Genomic DNA, 19,932 nt, shown 5'->3' with positions numbered 1-19,932 from the left:
TAACTTTATTGTGTACCAAAACATTTGATACAATTCCTACCATATATGTTCCACTAGTGATAAATACTACAGGAGGTTTTAGAACAGCAGTTTGGAGTGTAGGACAGGGAACTTAGGGGTGAATTTATGAAGCTTGGAGAAGTGTTATCTATCCCCATAAAGAACGTTATGAGCAAGGTGATAATGGTTTAGCCAATCAGCTCTTACCTGTCAATTTACATATTGTAGCTGATTGGCTGAACCATTATCACCTTGCTCATAACGTTCTTTATGGGGATAGATAACACTTCTCCAAGCTTCATAAATTCACCCCTTAGAACAGTAATCAACATACAGTGAAGATGAGCATGTGCTACAATCTCTGAACGACATGTATGGGAGTATCAGGTTAACAGGTTCAGGGGGAAAAAAACCCATCTAGCCGCTTTGCCCTGATCCCAAATATACAGCTTCCAGGTATTGCTTATTGACAGAATACAGATTAGGTAACCAGGTGTTTAACATTACAGTGCAAGCCACACCCTTTCCAGGCACTGGAGATCTGGATTAACCAGTCACAGTGAGAGAGTTGGAAAATAACACTGGATACCCTGCACACAGACATAGTGGGGGAGTGTGTAACTACTGTAGTTCAGGCCTATGGGAGGTTAACTGCAAACAGACAATAAATTTAAAAAACAAACACTTCCCATAGGTTTTAACACTATGCCCCATATAAAATAAACCCATACATATGTTCAATAAAGGTTAGTTCACGGAAATAGACAACCTGTGCTACATTAATATATAATAGTGTACTTTCTCTTATTTCCCTGCTATCCCGCGAGTGGTCGCACTCGGCTTGCGAATATTTAATTATTTATGAACCGTTTCTTATACCTGGTATGAACAAGAAGATAAGGGTGTCCTTGCTGGGAACATGGTCGTTAGGTTGACACATAAATCGACCACTGACGGTCGACATGGCTTAGATCGACAGGGTTGGAAGGTCAACACAAGCATTAGGACAAAAATGGTTAGGTCGACGTGAGTTTTTCACTCTTTTTTTATTTTATTTTTGAGCCGACATGCGATATAGTGTCGATAGCAATGCACCGTGCCCAAAGCTAAAGCTTGGCGAGCGCAGCGTGGGGACGCAGTACACTTTGACGGTGTCCATGTCAACAATCGGGACAAAAAAAAAGTGAAAAACTCACGCCGACCTAATGCTTGTGTCAACCTTAACCATCTCAATCTAGTTCACGCGTGGACACAATGCCCCATAATCGTCCTCGCCATGTATGACTGGGAAAACTTAAGTGCTAAAATTGCTCAGCTGGATGACAGAGGAAGAACTATAGGGATATTTAACAGACTGCCTTTTAGCTGCTGCAGAACTACACATCCCAGCATGCCCTGCCATGGTTTTGCTGTTAGAACATGCTGGGATGTATAATTCCACATGCTGGGATGTATAATTCCACAGTTGACAGAGGGCCACATGTGGCATACCACAGCGGTAGTGTGCGGGCGGCAACTTTCAGCCGAGTAACTCTTCCTACTTATGTCATTCCATCAATAACCTACAAGACTCCGACCAAACGGATTGAATCCAGAGTGACCTTTAACCATATCATTTTCCTCACTTCTTATGGTTTGTAATTAAGGGAAACCCAGGATAAAAATAGATCATAAGCTACAAAACTGTTGATCTAACATTCCGGATGAAACACACAACATACAACTTAAAATAGTGTTTAAAAAAAATCCCACATATAAACAACAATCCTTAACAAGAGGTTAACGCTCGCTTTGACACGTTTCATCTTAATCGGATTTTGCAGAGTAATGCGTTCAAAAGGAATCACATGACAGGTGGGTGGAGCTTTTAAATATAAAAGGACAGAACTAGTCTAAAACAAGTATCGTTGTAAACACACGCTACAAAATAAAAACTTTAAACATTAAGCTGGAGCCCTAGCTACAAGTCCAGTAATTTTTATCAAAAAAACATCCATGACCTGTTCACGACGCTGGTACATGTGGGCTGGTTACAGTTTTTGCATAACTTAAACACTGAAGTGTCAGGGATGCACTGGACTTAGCCATCAGTTTCATGAATCTGAAATTTGCCTTCAAACCCTCCCTTCCATGGACTACAGAAAGTCAAGGACAGAAGCAAATATAAGTCTGTAGACAAGCTTAATGTTTAGTGGACAGGAGTAATAAAAAAAATAAAAAATTATGAAACACATTCCCTTTAAAACACGTATTAGTCTAAGATGGGGCTTATTGGAGTGACCTTATGCCACACAGGTCTCTAGTAACCCATGTTTAAAATCTTCCCCTCACTGCTTCCTTCTATTACCCATGTGCGATTGCCTGTGAATTGGAGGCACTGCTGAGATTAAGTCCTTAGATTTAAAGTAGAAATAAGTGGTTGGTTTTGCCAGAATTGTGGTGTGTCTGCATCTCGCAGGCTAATACATTTGGGTCTGTATATCCTTGAGGGTGAGGAACACCTCTGCACATGAACCTATGCTTATAAAGAAAAACTTATTGGGTAAAATAGTGCCTGAGAATAACTGCAATATACTTAATAACGTGGTGCAAACAGTATCTTCTAATGCAATATTAGATGGAATAATACAGAATTTTTGGCTTGGTTACTATAAGATACAGATATCTGGCACCTGGATTCTTGTAAGAGTAAAAAAAAAAAAAAACTGTGTTCCCTTCATTAAATAAACATTAGGAAAAAAGGGGACATATTTTAGGTTTTAAAAGCAATGTTATCTATCTCTTTGCAACTCTCTCCTCCAAAGTGGGTAGAGTGAAAATAAAAAAAGCATATTGGATAAATACAATTCTATATTATAACTTATCAAAAACATACATGGTCATGGGGCCCAATGCTCATGGTCACCCATGTATATATTATTTTGACGCGGAAGAAAGTACTTTTTGCTGCAAAAGTCCAGGGACGAACATTAAGCAAGCATCTTTGCAAAGGTTTGGGATTGCATAGGACAAGAACAACCGACGTGCGTTTCCGCCACTGTTTGGACTGAACACTCAGTTGCTACCCTCAATGCAAGATTCCTCTGGAAAGACTGTAAATAAAATGCAAAGCAGAACTTCACCTGCACTAATGATGGTGAGCTTAGTGCCCAATATATAGAATTCCCTGAATTTAGGAATAAATATATTCCTCCAAACACTGTAGAATAAAAAAAGGTTATGCGGTTAATAAAGTCACAGTGATGAAAAGTTCCACCATACAAGGTACAGGTGAAGTCTAAAATCTAATACAAAGACATAGCCCTAGAGTCAATGCCTCCAAACTCCATTCTCTACAGGCTCCGGCTGATGCCTGTTCCAGGCTGGAGTGCTGCTAAAACATAAAATAAAAATAGTCCCGGAGCATCAGGAAAGGTCCCAGGTGGAGTTGTATGACCAATTTGTGTAACTAAAACATCGGTGCCTAAAGAATTTGCCAGTTCTTCAGTGGTTCGGGGTGGACACTTGCCAACGTGTCCGTTCCATCAGGCCACGCGATACGCTTTCATCAGGGAATACTCTCGCCGACTGGCTCGTGATGCCCAAAGAAAGAGTGCGCCAGCCATGACCTGCAGGGGTGAGGAGACACAAGCCAAGCAGAAGGACCAGCCATACTCTCCCCGTACACCCGGAGGAGGTGGCAAGCTGCTCTGCAGCATGTGTACCCCGCTGGAGAAGCACAGAACCGCACCCAATGTGCACACACCTGCAAAGGGACCGGGAATGTGGAGCAGAGAAAGAGAGAGAGAATGAGCCACCCAATAATGTGCTTAGTGCGCATTTAAACAATAAGTAGACCAGGCCTGGCTAACCCATAGCTCTCCAGCTGCTGAGAAACTACATATCCCAGCTTGCCCAGCCAAAGTTTAGGATTAGCTAATAGCAAAACTGCAGCAGGGCATGCTGGGATGTGTAGTTTCACAACAGCTGGACAGCCACTCAAACTGCGGCCCTCCAGATGTTGTGAAACTACAAATCCCAGCATGCCTTGCCACAGTTTTAAAACTCCCTTATAGCAAAACTGTGGCAAGGCATGCTGGGATTTGTAGTTTCACAACATCTGGAGGGCCGCAGTTTGAGGACCCATGGTGTAGGCAGTGGAGAGGATAGGCTAGTGTTCATTATAGCACCTTTCAAATACCCCATGCAATTCCTCTTTCCTGCCTGGGTTGTCGATTTCTGTTGTGGTGTTTCTAGCACAGTCTGGTCTTTATCACAATACAGACCAGAGGGTACTAGAAGCACTAAAGCAGACAGTGACACCCCAGGCAGGAAAGAGAAACTGCACGGAGTTTGACAGGTGCAGGGTGCTAGAATGCACACAATAGAAAGATAACAACAGATACACAGGAGGATGGGGAGAACACATACAGAAGAACAATAATAATGTAGTCAGTACTGCTCACCTGCCAGTAGGTGCAGGGCACCCGTTCCTAATGCTGGATAGATGCTGCGACACACACAGCCGGCAAGACCGATGATGGCTCCAAATAATATCAGTCCGAGTGCAACCAATGGGAGCAGAAATTGACAGCGCCACAAATCTGGAACAGAAGGCAGGAAATGAATTGTATATTAGTGTCGCTCGCTGCTGTGATGCTTCCAGCACAGGTCTGGTTTGCATATCAGTGCTGAAATACAGAACACAATGTGCTAGAATTAACACAGTGCTGCAGAATATATGTGCACTATATAAATAACTGGTAATAAATAAAACTTTTATTTTTATATAAAAATATTGTTGATAAAAAAGGTACCCCAAAACTATATTTTCCAAATGAACAATTAATGGCCCAATTAAGAGTTTGCGCAGAAACCCAATGATATTTTTTTTTTTTTTACAGTTCAGCTATTATCTGTCGATTGTAAGCGTCCAAGTCACACAACGCAGCTCACAAGCTTACAGTCTATTACGGTATACAAAGGACCAGCAGAGAAACCTGCAGTGAGATAGTTTAAACCCCACTTTCTATACCAGCAAATAAAGAGTGTAGTAAATTCTGATCCTGTAAGCCAAGTGGGCTCTAGCTATTTATTAAGAGATTGCGGGCAGCGTTCATTCTAAGATACAAACCAGACTGTGCTAGAAGCATTGCAGAGAGCAACAACTCAGGCAGGAAAAAGCAACTACAAAGTGCTAGACGGATCACTAGCTGGTTCTATAGATACTGTACACATAGATTTAAGTGGGGAAAATATGAAGTCACGTTGGAGATTCCACAACTCACACGTCCGAACTAAGTCAATCTCAGTGTTGTGATTTCCAGGCTGGGTATACTTCTCTAAGAACTGATCAGAGAAAGACAGCGAGACGCATCGGTAATCGGATGGAGGTTCGAACAGATCTAGAAGGGGGAAAACATGGATGTCTGATTAGGAGATTTCGATTTCCAGTTTTTTTTTTTGCTATTTAACATGACAGCGGAATGATTTACAAAGCATATTTTTTACTTTGCTTCTTTAAATACAACACATGAGCTATTTAAACACAGAGTTGTGTCCACATATACCTAGCATCAATACACCTTGGCCATTATTGTAGTCAGTTCGGCCCCCCGCGTGTATGCACGGGGAAATGATGGTGAAGTACTGTGCATGCATACAGTATATGCAGTGCTTCTGTGTAGGAGCCGTCGCCAACCTTGAAAGTCATAGTAACATTGTAATTAAGGTCGAAAAAAGACGTTAGTCCATCAAGTGCAACCTATCTGACTCGTAACTATTGACTGGAGTAAGTCATATCTATAGGATTCCCGCATGGCGCTCGAATGGGGGAGGGGGCATGGGAACGCACAGTGTATCATGGGTGTATCCATGAAAATGCAGCCGTGACACAATGTTCGTCAGCCTCCCACCCTGTCTATGTTCCAGAGCCCGCAAATATGTCAGTCTCCCCTGACTTATATTTGTGAACTCAGGAGAAATCATTCAATGGTCGCCGACAGTGGCGCGGGCACTCAGGGACTCAGTAAGCTGCAACCAGAATCAGGACCCTTATGAGGCAAGTCATATTCAACCAAATGAACAGATTATAAGCTCTCGTAATGAACAACACAGTTGTAGCAAAATATCCCTTAATATTTAGTTATTGAGATACACATCAAGCCCCATCCCCAGATTCTGATTGGCCTACAGGCCAGTCAGTAAAACAACAAGGATGAAGAATGGTTGGTGTAACCATTGCTGGTCATCCATGAAATAGTTTGTTGCCATCAATGGTCACTTTAAGATTTATTGCACACACACCAATGGCAATCCCTAGACCTGCCCCACATCTTGAAGAGATAACAGAGATACTCACCCTCATTGTGATGGTCAGCATGCTGAGCAGAGATGGTGATGCATTGCTGCCACAAACCCAGGCTACCATTGCAGTGGTACAGAGCGTCCGTGTACGCCTTCTCGTTGGCCTTCTCATCCTCGCTCAGGAATTCGGCCGCAGCCGACTCGCTGACGTTGGCGAGCGCCGGAGAGGTGTGATAGTAGTACCAGGAGACCGTCCCCACGGCCGCAGCCAGGTAAATCACCGACAGGAGAGACAGGACGCTGCCGATGACTAGTGCAGTGGCAAAGCGGTTGTCCATGGCGCTTGTCCACCTGCGGTCTCTCGCTTAGGGCACTGCAGGGAGCATCTGTCAGGGTTAAAGGGCGTAGGGGGTTATAGCATGCTTCATTCCCATACCACAGCTGCATAAATGTTCAACATAGCAGTACGTATGCCCCAAGAAGCCACCAAACATACACAATCTACCATTACACAATAGGACGGGGACTAACCAGCTGATGTGGAACTACAAGTCCCATATTGCCCTGTCATTCTTGTTTAGCAGGGGGGGATAGGACCTGTAGCCAAGTAGGTCACTGGCTGCTCTGTACATCCATCCTGTGATACATTAACACTGGGCAGGGTCACTGGCCAGGCTGGGAGATGCTCATGTACACAGAGAGCAGCCACATACATGTCTCCCCCCTATAGTAACACAACCCATGGCGCACCATCCCTCTGTTTTGCACACACAGGTTGCACAGATACAGAGAGGGGTAAACTAAAGCATTATTATATAATTTTACATAACTTCCAGACAACAACCTCACCCTTCTCAGCTGCTTCCTCCTCCTCCTCCTCCAGAGTCCAGACGCTTCTGCTTCCGGGTCGCGCCGCGCGCAGCATCGCGGTCATTGTAGTACCAGGCTTGGAATGGAAGCAGACATGCGCAGTGCGCACACGTTGGGGGCGGGTCTGTCGAGGGGTTGTGGAGGGACGACAACAGCGGCGCTTATGCAGCGACGCTTACAGCGCTCCTGCTGGGGAGAAATGGAAATGCTCACAGTAAGGTGTGGAAGGGGGAAACAAGGGTTCCTTAATTTAAATAAAGCAGGTCTGACTTTATTTTAAAGTGGTATTTAAATGTTAGGCCATGTGCTACTCTTTATTTCTGCAATGTTTAGATTTTTTATATTGTACTTAGTCCCTGCAGATCAGTACTTCATGTATATCCACTTACCCACTTTCTGTGCACAAGGCAGCAGCAGCTTCATATAAGTACAGTATCCAATTTTCTGCACTGCGATGGATGATTGATAGGGTTATATGAGGTAAAACCATACTGCTTTATACGGGGAGCACCTGCAACTTGCAGTCTCCCTCATCATCAGGTGTGTACACACGCATCGATTTTAGTTTCGATTCGATCTGCTTTCGATTTCCCCAATTCCACCCCCTTTCTATTTAGCCTTTGCTTTCCATTCGATTTCACAATCGATCTGCACTTTTGCATTCAATATTGATTTCAATATCGAATTCGATTTGCATTCAAGGCAGGGTAGCCTAAATCGGGGGGCAACCCCCCCCCCCCCCCGCAATCCCCCCCGGTGGGGGGGTCCGCAGGTCAAATGACATGATCGCTGCATTTTAGACACGTCCCCCACAGTGCAATGCCTGAAATAACGGCAATGCACTGTGGGGGGCGGGGCTAAAATGTTGCATTTGCTCTAGACACACCCCAATAGGGCATCCCGGTACTTATGTAATATCTGGACTCCCGTTTTTCTTATGAGACCGCGTCCCCTTGCGGGGCTCGCTGCACTCGCCACGCTTCGGACACGGTGGCTCGCTGCGCTCACCGCACTATATAAAATCAACTCCATGCGTAGTTGGATAGTAGGGGTATGAAAAAAGGGGTGCATTTAACATGGGAGCCCAGATAATACATAAGTACCGGCATCCCCTCCATGGCTCCGCCCCAAAGCCAGCCCTTTCCCCCTCCCGGCAATGGCCCCGCCCAGCTGCTACAGTGAGCTGGCTGGAGAGGGCAGCTATGTCGGCAACTATGATTCAAGGTACATTGTACATATTTAATTGACTGAATCTAATTCGATATTTCCTTGCCTGCACAGTCTATTTTTCTTTTCGATATAGAGAAAACGGGAGCGCGCATTAAATCGAATGCAGATCGAAGGCGTCTTAAAAAACACTGTGTTTACACCCCTTTACACTTCCCAGGAGGGGGACCTGGACCCTGGCATCAGCCCCCCTTTTGAAATTGCATCATTTAGCCGCCACCCCCTCCTGCATGAAGAGCTGCACAATCAGGGAACTTGCTGTAATGGGGCGGGGTTACCACCCATCCCGGAGTCCGGAGTGGTGGAGTTCTTGGAATATACAATGCTTAGGTTAGGTTAGTGTTCAGCGGGACAGTTGCATGCAAATTTGGGGGCATGGCCTGATGATAAAGAGGTGTGGCCTATACATCACACCACCACGCCCTGTTTTGCCGCTGTGGGGGCATGGCCAGCGGCTCTGTCCACCGGAATAGATGCTGTGCGCATGCTCCCAACTGCCCCTTCCCGCCGCGGGACGGTCCAGCCAAAAGTGGGACAGTTGGGAGGTATGTAATTAGGGATGCCAATCCCGGGGCATTTTTTTCAATCCCGGATTCTGGGATTGAAAAATGCTCAATCCCGGGATTCTCGAAATCCCGGGATTCTCAGGATCCCGGGATTGGCATCCCTAAAAGAAAAACATGCCCTGTCCACCCCTACATGGGCGGGCGGGTGCGTGGCAGCCGGAAGCGGGGCAGAGCAGCGATGCGGGGGTGCCTGGTGCCGCCCTGCAGAATTACTTACATAGCCGGGCGGGAGCGGGGCAGACAGCAGCTCTACCGTGGTGCTTGCCTGGTGCCTCCGGGCAGGTAGTGGCAGCACTAGCTGGGCAGGAGGGGAGGCTAGGAGCGGTCATCTGTTGCAGGACGCTGCAACCTGCGCAGCGTGATGGTCAGAGGTCACTCTGCGCAGACCGCACGCCAGGGTCGGGAACAGCCGGGCAGCTTCTGAGCGGGTGCTCAGAAGCTGCCCGGCATTAGACTGTGCATGCGTGCGCAGTCTAATCCCGAAATCCCAGGATTGGATACTCCAATCCCGGGATTGAAATCCTGGACATTTTGGGGCCGGATCCCGCCGATCCTGGGATTGGCCACCCTATATGTAATGTCAGGGAATAGGCATCTACTAGTTGCCTGTTCCCGGACATTGTATAGTCTGGGAACACCACCCCTCAGGACTCCGATCTTAATTACCGGACTATCCAGAGCAATGCCGGATGGGTGGTGGTAACCATTGGCAGGGCTTAATGGCGTCAAGCTCCGCCCCTGACCCATAATGTCGTCCAAATTCGTAATGCAATAATTGACTACATCGTACGTATGTATGAATTATCGCATGAGGGAACGAGCTTGGGATAAAGCTCTGTCACTGTGATGCTACCCTGCACCATTATCAGGTAATTTCTCGTGAAAAATACCCTGACCATGTGCTGCGCATGTGTCGCCGCTGCCGACATCGCGCTGCTACCACCGCTGCCGGCATCCCCTTCTATCTATGAAATAAACAACAAAAGGAATATTTTTCTTTTACATTGTCTGTAATAGACTACAAAACAGATACTTTCGTAACTGATGGGGCGCCTGTGTGAGTTTTTGAGCCAGCAGCAATCAAAATAGGGATTGTCAGTCCCTGTGTAAAACAATGGAAAAAGGGAGGAACGATTGCGCTGAATTGATGGCAGAAAGAGGCTGATGATAAATGTTAAAACACTTTTTAATTAATGCATTTATAACACTAAAAAATTGCAGGGGTGTACATAAAACATAACATTAAAAAGAACAGGTATTTGAAAATGCTGCGTCCAATTTTTTTGATATCACCTTATTGCAGGGTTGCCGACTTTCTTCTTCTCCTCTCCGGGAGAAGCCCGGAGAGGAAAGTTTCAGTAGCCGCTCAGGGGGCGGGGCTTAAGCGTGACATCACTAAGCCCCGCCCCCATACTGGTAAACCAGCTAATTCAGTGATCACCGTGGGGGGGCGGGGCTAAATGACGCGATTGTGTCATTTTAGCTCCGCCCCCTCCTCTGAGACCCGAGGATTGCGGCATTTTAATGCCGCGATCCGGGGGACAGCGGGGGTCCCCCCTGAATCCGGGAGGGTTGCCCACCCTTCCGGGGGGCCGGGAGGGAGCCCCGATTTTTGGGAGACTCCCGGAAATTCCGGGAGGGTCGGCAACCCTGCCTTATTGTGGACCCACAGTTCATAGTGGGGAGAGGGGGGGATGTGGGGTGGAAAGTCCTCCAGACAAACGGTGTCCCGTCCCTTACAATGCTTCCTCCAATTTAGTAACGGGGGTGATCTTTCTCCCGATTGGAATATCCAAAGCCGTAGGTGGTCCACTTAGTAGTCGAGGTGGGTACCTTAGAGAGGTGGCGTTCCTTCATATTGGTTGTACCACGCTTCAATAGATGCAAAATGGCCAAGGGTGGTCTGGTTCCCCAATTGTGCTCTCAGGTTGGGACCTCCACAGTGATGGTAGGTGTTGACACATTGACACATAAAAAAGGTCAACATAGCATGGCTCGCTATGCTTTGAACACAATTATAGTCTCACTCTTTGCCCACTTGGATCGTGAAGTAAGAACAAGTTGGTAAAAAAACATGAAAAACGTCTCAACTTTTTCCTGTGTCTACCATGTTCATGTCGAACTTTTACATATGTATGTCCACCATTCTTAGGTGTCGACCTACTCCCTGTCGATTGATCATGAAATCGGGTCCGACCCAGCACCAACCCTGGTCCGGCGCATTCATACTAAACCCTAGGAGGAGCACATTATACAGAGGGCAACCCGGGTTTAACCCTTTTTATAACCTGGGTCGAATTACCGGGTTGCTCGACCCGGGTTATAACCCGTGGTCATACTTGCCTACTTTTGAAAACTAGTTTCAGGGAGATTATAGTTGGTAATATAATTTTGCACAGTGCCCCATTGAGTGGGCTTGTCATGCTCCACCCAAAGGTCGTGTCTAGTTTCATATATGGAGAGATTGTGAAATGAGATTAACGTGGCACCTAGAAGCATGGGTGTGTGCCGCTACATCTGAGAGGAATCTTTTAAAATGGCTTCTGTACAAATGTAGATGATCCCCAGAGCAGTTAGTAAGAGCTACTATACTTGGTAAAGTGCTGGGAAATAGTGCTGATGATTCAATGTAAATGTATCTGTCTCTCATTCCTTTTCCCCAAAAATGTAACCATACCTCCCAACTGTCCCATTTACCACGGGAAAGTCCCGTTCTTTGGGGATGTTCCCACAGCCCACCCGGGGCCAGAAGTGTCCCGTGGCAGGGGGGTGGGGGCAGTTGGGAGCCTCCGCTGCCACCCGCTTGTCAGCGGGGAATAGATGCTGTGTGCATGCCCACAGCGTCTATTCCCCGCAGGCAGAGGGACAGCAACGGCAAAATGGGGCGTGGCCTCGCACAAGTGACGTGATTTGAAGGCCATGCCCCTGCGCTGCACGTGAAGGTCCCGCTGGATCACCAATGAAAGTTGGGAGGTATGATGTAACAGTGTAATGTGGGCTAGGTGACATGAGGGAGATTGCTAGACTAATCAGGGAGAGAGGGAGATTGCTGTTATTTCAGGGAGTCTCCTGCAAAATGCAGGAGGGTAGGCAACTATGCCCATGGTGCTTTTACACCACACCTCGACCTGGGTTGATATGTCATCAACCCAGCAATAACCCGGCCGCGGTCGATATAGTTAACCAATATCATTCAGCAACAACACCCGGGGCCCCGACATGCAAGTCGCTTGGCTATATCGCCAAATTGAGCTGCATATTTGGAAGAGCTCAATCATAGAAGCTCTTTTCCGAGCGATATTGTTAACAATGTGCCTAGTGTGTATGGGGCACTGCAGTTATGTGCCCTTGCCATGCAGCCATTGCTAGGGTTAATGTGATTGATTGAGTGATGTGATTGAGGTTCTGCCTGTCACCATGGCAACATCAGTTCCAACTCTTCCAGCAGCTGGAAGAGTTGGAACTGCTGTTAGACAGTTGCCACGGTTACAGGCATTCTGAACGTTCTCCTTGTTCCTGCGGTTTCGTCATCACCGGGCGCCCACCAGGAAGTTGCATGTGCTCTTGGCAACCACGTGGAAGCTCTAGTCGGAGGAGGAGCAGCTGGGACTCGGGAAGAAACCTTCTCTTAGGCACTTAGAAAAATACAGTCAGGGCCGAGAGCCATGGAGACCCCTCTGCGGAGAAGCAGCAGGAGGAAAGGGGCAGCGCCGGAACCTGGTGGAGAGCAGCTGCCGCCAGAGCTGGAGGAAGTTCCCGAGGTGGTAGAGAAGGAGAAGGAGAGTGCGGCAGTCGAACAAGGAGAGGTCCCCGGGGGAGAGGATCCAGTGACGGTGCCACAGCAGGACGGAACGGTGGTGGCACAGGTGGGGCCCGGGCAGCAGGCACCAGAGCTAACACCCAGTCAGACCCTGGTGCAGGAGAAGTTGCCAACAGCTGCTAAAAAGAAATTAGATCCCCCCATTAAGAAGGACGTGCCCCTGGGGAAGCCCAAATCTGGAAGGGTGTGGAAGGACCCCAACAAGAAAAGGTATGAGTATATCTAGTTACTTGGCAGCACCCCAGTGCAGGTTATGTCTGTAGATCCATTATGTTTGTGCACTGCCAGGGTAGCAGACCTAAACCAGCGATGGAACAGCATCGATGTTGTGTAGTAGCCAATGGCAATCGTTACCACTGGGTAATGTAACCCCTGCAATAGCCAGCACTAGGAGTATTGAGGGTGGTGGTTGTAAAGCGGAGTACACCCTTCAGCGCCAGGTTTCAACATTGGAATGATCCCTCAGCAGGGATTGTGCATACACACAATGACACAATGATAATGAAATGATTATGTTCCTTGCATATGTGTGGAGTTGTCCATAACATCCAATAGGATTCTACCAATCATACGTGTAAATTCTAGTTTGTAGCTGTGGTAGTTATGGGCATCTTCTGTCATCTTCAGAAGCTTTGATACATGGTCCCCTAAGCTCATTGGCACTTTGGGCCTGGCTCAGAGGTGGACGCGGTAGCAGCTGATGGACTTTTACGGAGTCACCCACTGTGTGGCGCTAATCCATCGCTGTATGTATTAAGGTGCACATCTAACATTGGGCCTGATTCTGACCTGATCGCTGCTGTGTGGATTTGCACAGCGGACAATTATCGATATATAGCGCCTTCCAGCAATAAGGTCCTGCTACTTTTTTCCTTCTCTAGCCGCACACAAGGTGATTGACAGGAAGCTGGCGCCTGGGGGATGGTAACCAGCCGTTTAGTGGGTTTGTAAAGAAAACATCAGGTGTGACTGAATAAAAGCAGGTGTGCATAGGGAAAGCGCTGGCATGCCCAAGTGGTTTAGGGGTGGTGTGATGTCCGCTCTGGTCTAGATCAGGTTGATGTCATTGCAGACCTCAACCAGGGCTGCATGGTGCTTGCTATCAGTGGTGACACTCTAGCGGGGCAACGTCTACCTGATCGCTGGCCGCTGCAAATTCATTGTGGTGCGATCAGGATTGAATTAGGCCCATTGCATCAGCCCTTATGGAGGAGCTGTCTGAAAGTGGCCGGTGTCTAAAGACACAGGGCCTTATTGTAGTTCACTCTTTCTGACAAAATCCTTCTTAGATGGACAAAACCATGTGCACTGCAGGTGGGGCAGATGTTACTTGTGCAGAGAGAGTTAGATTTGGGTGGGGTTTTACTTCAAAGTAAGATCTATATTGCAGTGTAAAAATAAAGCAGTCAGTATTTACCCTGCACAGAAACAAAATAACTCACCCAAATCTAATTCTCTCTGCACATGTTACATCTGCCCCCCTGCAGTGCACATGGTTTTCTCCATTTAAGGATTTTGTCAGAAAGGGTGAACTAGAACAAGGCCCACAGTCTCATTGACCTTGATACCCCTGGTTACACACCCTTAAAACCCACCGAAAGGGATGGATCTGTATTGTATTTCAATCTGTATCTAAAAGCAGCATGTGAAATTCCAGGGTCCGTCTCTGTTGTACTGCATCTGCTTGTTTTTTTCCAGCTTCTAATTGTATGATTTCCCCCTACTCCAGGTTCTCCAGCATGGTGAAAGACCGCCCACTGCGCACCTCTTGGGAGGTGAAGATGAAAGAACGTCAAGACAAAAAGATGGTCAAAAGCCTAGTGAAACAATTAAAAGATGACAAACAGCGAGAAAAAGATGTGAGTCCAGCCCTTCGCTGCTACCTATAGTGTGACTGAGCATGCCAGTGCAGATCTGCCCTCAAGCGTCTTTTCTGCATTTGCGCCAAACAGCCCCTCTTGGCGTGCTAGGTCCCGTGAGAATCTTCTAGCATCGGGCGTCTGTTTTTTTTTCTTCCGAAAATGCATTTATTTTGCAGCGCAGTCCACTGGGGCGCACCAGGCTTTAGTACATCTGCCCCAGAATTTTTTCAAGTATTAACCGGTTAACTCCCACTGGGAGGACAGCTTCGGCTTGTTGGGGAGATAGGGTTAATCTTGAATAGCACCCTTCATATAGCGTACACTATACTTCTGTTGTACTGACCACATCACAACGTACACTTGCATTGTGACAATCAGCCGCAGATGTATGGGGGCTAGTGATTACCTCTGTTCCGGTGTGTATATGTGGTGCTATATGCAGCACTCATGTAGTTATCTGTGTCTAGCTGTGCTAAATACAGGTATGGGTCATTAGGTAGACAGTCAAACGGTTGACCCCTAGTGGTCGACACATGAAAAAGTTTGACTTGCTGAAAATGTTGACATGAGTTTTTTTTGGTGTCTAGGTCGACAGACAATGTATAGGTGTACCATGTCCTCTCGCATGGCTTGCTGCGCTCGCTATGCTTCGGGCACCATATTATATTCGTCCTCTATACCCACTGGGTTGTTTAAGTCCGAACAAGTCGGTAAAAAAAAAAACATGAAAAACTCATGTCTGCCATTTGACTGTCGAGCAATAGCGGTCAGCCTAGACACTCTCATCCTAATTACCGCATACCGCTGAATGCCTTTGGTGCTGTCCTCCAGCTACCAACAGTTCACATTTTCCATACCACCTCGCTGGTGCACTCATTACTCACTAGCACATTTTAAAAGATCCACAGGTGGAGCTAATTGCTTCACTTGGGATTCTGTGAGATCTGGAAAACATTAACTGTTGGTAGCTCTCGAGGACTGGAGTTGACTGCACCTGCGCTCATTTATGTGACCCAGGTTGGTGCTGTGTGTGGAAAGCATGTAAGTCCTGGTGCATTGTGGGTCACCGTGCTGGAGGTGCCTGCACCTAGCTCCACTGACTGCTGTCTGTGATGTGCTAGTAATCATTCTGATGCGTGACATGTTGCCGGAGCCATATAAGTAGCTCGGCTGCAGCGGACACTGATTTACCGCAAATAAATAGTCCCAGACCGTAACGGATAGCAATATATGTAATTGCAAAGGTCTGTGGTTCAACTTTAATTAGCATATTGGGGAGGCCAGAGGATTTAGGACTAGGAGGTAGCTGCTAAGGTGGCCACTGCTGTGATACGTGAGATCTCCCGAGTCCAGAATCAGATGGGAGTTCTATTTCACATGTGATGTTGCTGTTGGCGACCAATCAGAATCTACTTCTCATATATTTAGCACCTCCCATCTTAGTTCCCCCCCCCCCCCCATAGAGTCTATGTTTTATGGAAGGCTGTATTCTACTCCATCTGCAAATCCTACCACTCGCATCTTGCCGTTCTGATCGCACCGTGCCTCATTAGAGTCTGTCTAATGCCATTGTTGTGCGTTTTATAGGAAAAAAAGAACCGGCGCGAGGAGAACCTCAGGCGACGGCTGATAAACGAGAGGAAGGCTGAGATTGTACAAGTGGTAAGTTTATTGCTTTTTAATATGTTTTTATTATGCTATTATTTATTTTCCTAATGCCTCCGGCAAGACTCCTCACACTGCAGGGGGCTGATAGTCTCATGGAACACGGGTAGATGAATGAAGCCATGATATGGGAGAAGTGGCCCATGGCAACCAATCGGCACTGAAGTAACATCTATAATTTGCATAAACTTATACAGAGCAGCTGATTGGTTGCCATGGGCCACTTCTCCTCTGGCTCACTTCTCCCTTATCATTGCTTCATACATCTACCCCTCAATATTATTATTTTCTTTTTATAGCATCATAAGGGTTTTGTAATGCCGAACATATGGGTCAAACTGCTTTTTTTTTTAGATACGAGGTAATCAAGGTGTGGACGTAACTATGTACATTGTTGAAATTACGCCCATTTGTATACAAAAGGATAGGGCCCTGCTCACAATAATTTACAGATATCTTTGTAATCCCTGCCTCGTGTGGGCTAGCCACTGTGCCTCGTGCAAATGAAAGTGCATATACCTGGACTGGACTCTTATACTTCTTCTTTACACCCGGCTCTGATGCCTTCACACTAATCTTAGGTCACCTATTATACAGAGGGTAGTCCTAACCCTTCTTATAACCTGGGTTGTATTGCCAGGGGAGTTGGTGCTTTCACATGGCACTTCGACCCAGGTCCATACGTCACCAACCTAGCAATAAGAAAGGGGCATCAGTGATTCTAGAGACCCATATTGTTAAAACCCTGCATTCAGCACTTTATATATTGCAACTTATTAATCCTATGTACAATATAATATACATGCGTAACAAGTAATATTAACGGGAAGAACAGCTGTGTCCCCAGTTGCTAATGAAGACTTTGGAAGCCACGGGAGACAACTGATATGACCACCTTATAATTGTACTATAATCCCTAACGATGCTGTCCTGCCTCCCTGGTAAATGTGGCAGAATAGTCCGCCTGCATTAATGACCCATACTCCTCTCCTTCCTCTCTCAGATAAAGAATCCAGCCAAGCTGAAACGTGCACGCAAGAAGCAGCTGCGGAACGTTGAGAAGAGAGACACTCTCATGATGTCCCAAGCCGGGAAGCAGCTGTCTCGGAAAAAGCCTGCACCTGTTAAGGCCAAAAAAGAGAGCGAGGCTGTCCCCAGATGAGCCATCTTTGCGGAGCCTTTCATGACGGACATAGACCCAGTGAAACGCTGAAGCTACTCTGTCACCATAAGACATCTGGAGGGGGAAAACACGAGGACCAGCAAGTTTCTGAGGAGCTGTGTGATCTGTGCACGGATGTATCTGTGTGGGCAGCTATTGTATATATGGCTGTAATGTGTAACCTCTACTCATTGAGAGATCCGTGTAAGCGGGGTTACAGTGCGCTTTACCAGTGGTTACTGGTGACATATGTCTGACTGGACTTCTCATGGAATGTAACATAGTTGTTTTTACTAAACCAGGCATGTCCAAACGATGGTCCTCCAGCTGTTGTGAAACTACAAGTCCCATCATGCCTTGCCACAGTTGTGCTATTAGGGAATGCTAAAAATTATGGCAAGGTATGCTGGGATGTGTAGTTTCACAACAGCTGGAGGGCCACAGTTAGGACAGGCCTGCACCAAAATGCGCCTTTTGGAAAAATTAGTCTTATGAAGAACAAGTGTATTGTAATCTGCATCTTTAAATGATTCCTCCATCTCCCCTTATCTTCTGGTAACAATCATTTTGGGGACAAGAATGCCGCCTCAGAATTGGGTTTTGGTGGATATTTAAAATGCTTAGCTCAAGGTGGTGCGATGTGTATAGAGGTTTGTCCACACGTGGAATACATTACCATGCGTCAGTAACTGCCAATAGACTAATACAGAGACTGACCTAAATACGCTTAGCTCAACTTATTTATTTTATGCTTTGGGTGGAACGTAGCTTCAGTTAAGACCCATACACACCACATCAGCTGTTGTTGAACTACACATCCCAGCATACCCTGACCGCCGACTGACCTCTCACCTAATCACCTCCTCCCACTCCCGTTTCCAAGACTTCTCTCGCGCTGCCCCCCTGCACTGGAACAACCTCCCGCCACCCATCAGGCTATCTGATTCCCTTACCTCCTTCAAGCGCTCCCTCAAAACCCACTTTTTTCGACTAGCCTATCCCTCCTCCTAACCTCTTTTGATCCACCTATCCTGCCTCCGTTCCTACTTATCCTATTGTTTTTCGTTCGTCCACCCACCTATTTTTAGTATGTTAACTCTTATGAGTAGGGTCCTCCTTCCTCACGTACTCAACCTACCTCTTTACCTCACCTGTGCTCCTGTCCTGTTCTTCCCTTCCTCTACTTCATCTTCAGTCTTCTCGACAATTTTGACACCTACTTCTGAACTGAAGCTGATTTTAGTTCTAGCAGCTATACCCCTATTTATACTGTATTTTTCAACACACCCTGTACGTTACCTTGTAATTTGTTTGCTATGTACGGCGCTGCGGACACTTTGCGGCGCCTTATAAATAAACGTACTACTAGCATGGCAGCATAGCATTCTGGGATGTGTAGTTTGACAACAGCTGGAGGGCCAAAGGTTTCGCTCCTTAACGATATAGTTTGGGCACCTGGACGAGCGATCGAATGTATACACACTAAATGATATTTGTAAATGACATTATCTGTCCTCCTGCTGCTGACATGCTTCATTCCCAGTGGGGAACATGCATCCATCAAATACAGGTCTTGTACTGTCATGTGCCGCTGTAAGCCACTCATGTTTAATAACCTGACAATCGTCACAGTCTAATATTGCCCAGCTCAATACTAGTTATTGTCTCCTTGCTATCTCAAACCCCAAAATATACCCCTCAGTTCCTTCTTTTAACACCTACTGCTCAATTGGGTTTAAGGGCCAGATGCACTCAAAAGTTAATGATAAACAGCCAGCCAATCAGCTCCTACCTGCCATGTTACAGTCTGTGTTTGAAAAATGTCAGGCAGGAGCTAATTGGTTGGTTATCGCTCTCTAGTTTATCACTTTTGAAGCTTATTGCATCTAGCCCTAGGTCCATGGAATTAGGAGACTTTGGAAGTCTTGCTCGTCCAACCGCTGTTGGACATTTCGCATGTCTTGCTGGAAGGTTCTATCCACCCCAGAGAATACAGTCTGCATTTATGGATGTATGTAATCTGCAAGGATGGGTTCATAAAGAAATCGGTTGAGAGGCCCTTCCACATGGTTGAGTGCGTCCAGAGAATGCCACAAAATCATTTCCCAGACCATGACACTGCTGCCACCAGCTTGTGTTCTGATGGTTCTAGCCTGACACCCCAAAGTCTTCCTGTCAGATCAGGCATGCCCAAACTATGCCCTATGAAACTACACATCCCAGCATGCCTTGCCAAAGTTTTGCTATTAGGCAATGTTAAAACTATGGCAAAGCATGCTGGGATGTGTAGTTTTACAACAGCTGGAGGGCCATAGTTTGGACATGCCTGTTCTAGACACACGACTGGTAGTCCCAGGCTAATATTGCTCCCAAATAGCCAGCCAACACTATTGGTTATGCACAATGTTGCCATTTGTCCAATCACAATACACCTTCACTACAGCAGGATGCGAACAGTTCACAAACTGCGCTGTT

At 46.6% G+C, this 19,932-nt stretch overlaps 2 protein-coding genes across 2 annotated transcripts; one reads left to right on the top strand and one right to left on the bottom strand.

The window, feature by feature from the left end:
- Positions 1–255: 255 nt before the first annotated feature.
- Positions 256–7,276, bottom strand: CLDND1 (claudin domain containing 1). Its single transcript, XM_083145974.1, has 5 exons — positions 7,135–7,276; positions 6,341–6,671; positions 5,268–5,384; positions 4,446–4,583; positions 256–3,745 (listed from the first exon to the last, which is right to left on the bottom strand). Exons 2-5 carry the CDS (start codon positions 6,621–6,623, stop codon positions 3,525–3,527), a joined length of 759 nt encoding a protein of 252 aa, XP_083002100.1. The 5' UTR covers positions 6,624–6,671; positions 7,135–7,276; the 3' UTR covers positions 256–3,524.
- Positions 7,277–12,429: 5,153 nt separating this feature from the next.
- Positions 12,430–19,062, top strand: CCDC86 (coiled-coil domain containing 86). Its single transcript, XM_083145970.1, has 4 exons — positions 12,430–12,978; positions 14,498–14,627; positions 16,218–16,292; positions 17,299–19,062. The coding sequence occupies exons 1-4, from the start codon at positions 12,614–12,616 to the stop codon at positions 17,455–17,457; spliced, it is 729 nt and encodes a 242-aa protein (XP_083002096.1). The 5' UTR covers positions 12,430–12,613; the 3' UTR covers positions 17,458–19,062.
- The last annotated feature ends 870 nt before the right edge of the window (positions 19,063–19,932 follow it).

The sequence above is a fragment of the Crinia signifera genome, chromosome 6 (assembly GCF_055691185.1).
Source record: "Crinia signifera chromosome 6, ASM5569118v1, whole genome shotgun sequence".
In the NCBI taxonomy this organism is placed as follows: Eukaryota; Metazoa; Chordata; class Amphibia; order Anura; family Myobatrachidae; genus Crinia; species Crinia signifera.
The sequence above is the reverse complement of the archived record's forward strand: the minus strand, read 5'-3'. Positions and strand labels throughout refer to the sequence as shown.

Coding starts and splice junctions, on each gene's coding strand:
- CLDND1 (XM_083145974.1), bottom strand. CDS start 6,623: ATGGACAACCGCTTTGCCACTGCACTAGTCATCGGCAGCGTCCTGTCT. Junction 4,584..5,267: donor GATTGACTTAGTTCGGACGT/GTGAGTTGTGGA, acceptor CTTCTGTTCCAG/ATTTGTGGCGCTGTCAATTT. Junction 3,746..4,445: donor TGCCCTGCACCTACTGGCAG/GTGAGCAGTACT, acceptor GTCCCTTTGCAG/GTGTGTGCACATTGGGTGCG.
- CCDC86 (XM_083145970.1), top strand. CDS start 12,614: ATGGAGACCCCTCTGCGGAGAAGCAGCAGGAGGAAAGGGGCAGCGCCG. Junction 14,628..16,217: donor ACAAACAGCGAGAAAAAGAT/GTGAGTCCAGCC, acceptor TGCGTTTTATAG/GAAAAAAAGAACCGGCGCGA. Junction 16,293..17,298: donor AGGCTGAGATTGTACAAGTG/GTAAGTTTATTG, acceptor TTCCTCTCTCAG/ATAAAGAATCCAGCCAAGCT.